Raw genomic sequence first — 5,748 nt, 5'->3', positions numbered from 1 at the left:
ATGATAACAATAGTAAATGCCCTTACTAACATTTAGGGAGGATTTTCTCGTTGCTTTATGTACATTCCCTAACTTCACAACAACTGTGAGGAAACTGAAGCCCAGAGGTTCAAGTGACTGATCCAAGTCCCACAGTGACTGGGGGGGGAACTAAAGATAGGATTTTTTTTTTCCCCTTTCCTTTTTGTCCCAAGCTTTAAAAAAATAATGTATTTTGATTGTTAAAAGTCTAAACATTACTGATACTTAGAGACAGGGAAAAATCATGAATCATTCCTCAACCTGAATAAAATAGTATCACATTTCTTTCAGGCAACAAATACTAATGTGCTGGTCTTAATAACCTTATAAAGCTTACATTCTAGTGGAGGAGGGGGCACCCAATAAACTAGTGAACAAAAATTGCAGATTGGGAGAGGGGTTATTAAGGAGATACTGTAATAGTATACAGGAGTACCTCACCATAGATCGGAGGTCTGGGAAAGGCATCTGAAATGTCTTAAGTTGAGGTGTGAAGAGCGGCTGGGGGGCGGAGGGGAAGGGGTGAGTGTGAAGAGGAAGGAGAGGGCTCCTGGCCAAGGGAACCAGAAGCAGAGAGGCTCCAGGTCTAATAGAAAAGCGCTTTCCCCGTTAGGGGAGGCCGACCAGTATAGCTGTCGCATGATGAGGAAGAGTCTCAGACGCTTGAGGGGAAAGGCGGGGGCCCCGTTACGCCTACAGCTGGCCCCGCGATGGAGTTTGGGTCCTGGTGTGACCAGGAGTTATTAAAGAGTTTTTAACATGGAAATTATAAGATCTGATGTTTGTGTCAAGTCCTGTTTCATAATCTTTCCCCAAGTTATATTGTACATTGCCCCCCGCGAAAAAAAATGGTCCTCAAAGCAACTCTACAGGCTTGATCAACTAACTGTTGGTGGTCACTTGACCGCCTGCAGGGGAGGAGGTGCGTGGGTCGGTCCCAACTGGGCGTGGCGGGAGGGCCTCGAGAAGGGGGCCTCTCCCCAAGATTGGCCCGGGGCCTTCACAGCTGCAGGTCTTGGTCCTGCACCTCACACCAGCCACGCTTCACGAAGGCTCCTGTCCAGGTTAGCTATGCCGCCCTCCGCGACCTCGCCTCGGGCAGGCACTGTCCCGCACCAAGGTGGTGGGAGGAGTCCAACCCCTCGGGGTTGTCTCCAGCAGGCACAGCCGGGCGGAGGGCCGCGGGAGGGCAGGCCCCGCCCAGCTCGCGGCCGCTGGCCGCACCCCATCGCGCTCGCCCCAGGCCCCGCCCAGGCTCGGCGCCCGCTCCGCGACACCTCCCCTGCGTCCTCCCCGCCGGCCGCGCCCGCACAGACGTCGCCCCCGCACGGTTAGGGCGGAGAGGCGAGGCTTGGATGTCGGGCGAGAGCCCGGGCAGCGGAACTGACGCCAGCAGGCTTCCGGGGGCGGCCCCCGGGGAGGTCGGCGGCGGCGCCGCAGTCGTGGAGGGGCACTGGGATCGTAGGCGGCCGCGGGCGACGCAAGTTCCGCACGGAGCCCGTCTCTTCTTGCCTCACGCTTCTTCCTCAGAGCTTTCGGAGTGCGGTTGCTGAGGAGAAGCCGTCACCACCCCGCCTCGGGGCCGAGTGAGGGTTCCTGTCGCGCCGCGTCGCCCCCTGCGCCGCCTCCTTGCCCTCAGTGGCGGGCGCCCTTCTCGCTGGAAGCATTCCCCCCAGCTCCATGAATGGAAATCGGCTCCGCAGGTGAGTGAGTCAGACCTGCTGGTCCGTCCGTTGGGGGTAACCGCAGAGCATCGTCGCTCCCTGCGCCCCGGCCCAGGTGCGCGAGGTGAGCGCCGTCCCCCTTCGGTCCCCCGCCCGGCCCTTCCTCCGCCTCCCCGCAGCCCCGCCGCAGTTCCCTGGAGCCACGGAGTAGGTGATGACACTGCGGGGAAGAGACTGCTCAAAGGGTTGAAGTTTGGGGTTCCCTAGGCCATATTACTCTTTTTTCCCCGGAGTCTAGAAGGGTTTGCCATCTTTTTTGTTACTCCATTGAAGATACAACGGGGTGTATATTCTTTAATCGGGTAGTGTGTCCCGTAGAGGCACTGGGTGGCCAGCCTTCTCCTTTATGTATCTCCCTTATGTAGTTGTGAAGATACATTAAGAAAACAGATGAGAATTAAGTTTGAAACAGTGCAACGTCAAATGCAAGATGGAATTTCTTCCATCCCCGAGTTCTCATCTATGTTTGTGGCAGCATGGTACATATAATAGTTCCTGAGGATCTTGGAAATGTCATATCAGCCTGGATCACTGCTTATGTGAGGAAGTAGATCTTAAAATTGCTGACTATATATATATGTGTTCATTCTATATTCCTTAGAGAATCGGCTGTCATATTCTTGGAAATTTGGAATTTAAGAAAACTGCTTCTCTCCTTGGGAAAAAATGACAGTCTTGAGAAAAAATTGCATCATGGGCAGTACTTATCTTAAGAAAAAGCACTTTTCACGGTCTGTAATTAATTGAAGGACATAAAGTAGGTGTTACATAACGATTTGCTTTCCAAATGATCATATTTGGTATGTTAAATTTGGAAGTATGCTTCATCCAGCCAGTCACAGTTTTATAACTTAATTATGAAAATATTAAGCGGCGGGTGTCTTCTTACTAATAGTACCACAAGTCCCTGAAATTCACATCTCATTTTGCCAGTTTGAGAGGCACCTGAATATGAGATAAGAAAAACTTACATGAAAGAAACCAGTGACATAACGGTATTAAAGATTTTGTTGACTACGTTAAGGAGTATAATTGTCAAATAGATGCAAAAAGCCCTTAGGAATTGTAGAGGTGGGCTGGGGAGAAGGGTTTATTACAAGTTTTATTATATGGAATTTTCTCTAATCAATTTTTACAGTGTCTCTTTTGCATGCTCCTTTTTTTTTTTTTCCACGTCTCCTTAAAAAGGGAAAGGTTTGTCTAGATTGTGAAGAGCTTTAGACTCTCGTTTGTTTATCATTGATTTGTAGGTTTCCGAAACTGTCTTGCTTTTGTTTTCCAGTTTTCTAATACACTGTTTAGGGAATGTGATGATTTGGGAGCTATACATGATTTTTACATAACTGTTCTGTTGTTGAGCCTGGAAAACAAACATGAAAGTTAAACACTTTACTACTTATCCTAAAATTTTAAAGATATTTCCAAAAATTTTTAAGGTTCTTTTCATTTTTGGGTTTTTCATGTGAAATTATTCCCAAATATATGGACAACATCTTAGAAAATACTTCTGAAGTCAAACTGCCTAGCCAAGGGGTCCAACTTGCCAAGTACAATTCAGTAAATGCTCCTAAGAATTCTTGAGCTATAGATAAGTTTTACTTCTTTTTGCATGGGCCGTTGCTGAAATATATACCTATTTAACTGTCCTCACATCTGCGGAGGTATAGTTAGATTTGTCAGCCATATGCTTGGACATTGTGAAACACAAAGTTTATTCTTCAGTGCAGTTTATACATGATTGACTGTAATTTAATGATGAAGATAAAGTATAATTTGGCTTAAGATTGTCATCATCAAAACCAAAATTTTCGTTCTTCCTGAGATGTGTAATTGTTATGCTGCAAGTGAAACCGAAAGCATAGTTGGGAAAAATGTGCAACTAAGTCTAAAATCAAGAATTTGACAGATACATATTTTGGTTTAAAAAATTTTAGATGCATATTTTCTCTGATAGTCTGTTGAGTCAGTGTTGGATCTTGGCTCTCCAAATTTGTTCTAAGTTTTTCTTTTGTGTGGAGATTCTCAGGAATCATCTTATGGCAAAATATTTTAAATTCTAATTGTTAGGTGGATACATAGAAAACTTAAATTTATTTACATTAGAGGACTAGAGATACAAATTCTATATAATTGTTTCTCGGCAAATCGTTCCTCACTAAAAGTTAATATTTGTCTATTCTTCCCTTTTGCATGTAATATTTTAAGTGATTTTTTAAGGATGTCCTGTACAATGTCGTGATTTAGTACTGTGTTAACTCTGATTTAACCAAAAAGCTGGCAGGCACAATTGGTTTTTAAATAATAATAATCAATAGTTTAGCATCTGTGCCTATGACTCCTTAGTTAGGGGAACTTCTGATGAAACCCTATTTTTTTATGCTTTAATTACAGCTGGACTAAGAGTATATATATTTTCATTCCAAATAAAGTGGGAATAAAAGAAGCAGAAATGTTCATTAAGGTATCAGTTCTCCTGAGTAGCTATTTTTTAGGACTGTACTATTCTAGTCTGTATTTTTAGGTAAAGTCAGACTACTGTTAAGGGCATAAGGAATTGTACTTACCTACCAATGGAAGAAAAACATTTTCTATTACCTTAAATTAATAATAATGCAAAGTGATTTGACATGTCTGGTAGATGTCTTATACAGTCTTGCAAAAGTGAATAGACTATGTTTCTTAGTTATATTCTTGAATTCCTGTTTGAATGTAGTTGTTTTAGGACTCTGTGTTTCTTTAATAATAAAAATCAAGAAAAGTTATTTGAGAACAAGTTCCAAAGGATGTGTGGAAGCTAAATTTGAATGAGGTGGATAAAAGTTGTGGATTCAAAGTACTAAAATATGTAATGCCATTAGGTTTTCAGTTTAGTATTTCTTTAATCCCTTGGGAAATGTTTTTATTGTTATATAGATTTTCTCACTTGTAGATTTTTGTCTTGAAGAAGATAAAAAGCTGTTCTGTCTAGAGGGCATGAATTGTAAACATGGAAAAGGTTTTTCTACTTTGTTGTCACTTAACTTTTAGCTAGTGCTGCTCTGGAGTGGCCATTATAACTTTTTTTCTAGTATTTATTGCTCTTGACTGGCATTGGGACTTATAAAAATGTGCAAGATTATTTTGATTTTTGTTTTAGAATTTAATTTCTCTGACAGTGATGGAAAGCCCTGAGGGAAAACTGTAAAGGAGGCAAGAAACAACGTTTTTCTTCTAAACAAAGACTTGAAAGTAAAGCGGGAAAAAGAACATCTATGAAACCCTTAAACATAATTCGATTAACATGATGAAGACTTTAAAAAATTATCCTTGATTTCAGCACCCTGATATAACCACTCTTTAAAGTTTTAAACCAGTTTCCAAGCTAATAAATGTATTAATTAAAAAAATTTTTTTAATGAAGTAATTTAGGAAAGTGGTTAAAATGAATGAAACAGTTTCTAAGTGCTACATTTGCTCTTTCAGAGAATTTTATGTAATAGGTTGATAATTTAGAATTAATTTATATTCTCCAGTGGGAACATTGAATTTGTTTGATTCTGTAGGCCTGGTCTGAAAGTATGCAGAGGCCAGAGGCCCTGTAAAGGGGACATTTCCAGGAAAAGTTCTGTGTTGTATATGGAAAAACCCTGGCTCGAGATAGAATTCTTGCCAAATTGTCATAAACTGTTAGATTCTAATTGAATACTACATTGCTTTATATCACAACCATCTTTTTTCACACTGGTTTCCATAGTCTTAAAATAATTGAGGGTCTACCTGAAAGATGAATTAAATATTATATTTCGTTAATCTAAAAAATTTTTTCCTCTTGTAATACTTAAAACTAGGATCTTAAGTAATTTATGTGTGGTTTGGTTTTCTTTTGTTTTAATGGATGGAAGGAAAAGGCAAGTGATCTGTTTTCAGGAAGATAAAGCTAAAAAGATAATTTATTTAAGAATAGTATTCTTTCCAAACCTGTTTAGTCTCGGTTTGTTGTGATGAACAGCATTCACCAGACATT

The 5,748-nt window shown here is 41.5% G+C and overlaps 1 protein-coding gene across 1 annotated transcript in view; it reads left to right on the top strand.

Annotated features, from left to right (window-relative positions):
- The first annotated feature begins 1,619 nt into the window (after positions 1–1,619).
- LOC103079391 (argonaute RISC catalytic component 3) overlaps positions 1,620–5,748 on the top strand; it is a 125,624-nt gene continuing 121,495 nt past the window's right edge. The window contains exon 1 of the mRNA XM_007453827.1: positions 1,620–1,724. Coding sequence (XP_007453889.1) covers positions 1,706–1,724 — 19 coding nt within the window. The 5' untranslated portion in view covers positions 1,620–1,705. The remainder of the gene's footprint in view (positions 1,725–5,748) is intronic.

The sequence above is a fragment of the Lipotes vexillifer genome, unplaced genomic scaffold (assembly GCF_000442215.2).
Source record: "Lipotes vexillifer unplaced genomic scaffold, Lipotes_vexillifer_v1.1 scaffold213, whole genome shotgun sequence".
Lineage (NCBI taxonomy): Eukaryota > Metazoa > Chordata > Mammalia > Artiodactyla > Lipotidae > Lipotes > Lipotes vexillifer.
Note: the sequence above shows the minus strand (reverse complement) of the source record. Positions and strands in the feature narration are given on the sequence as shown.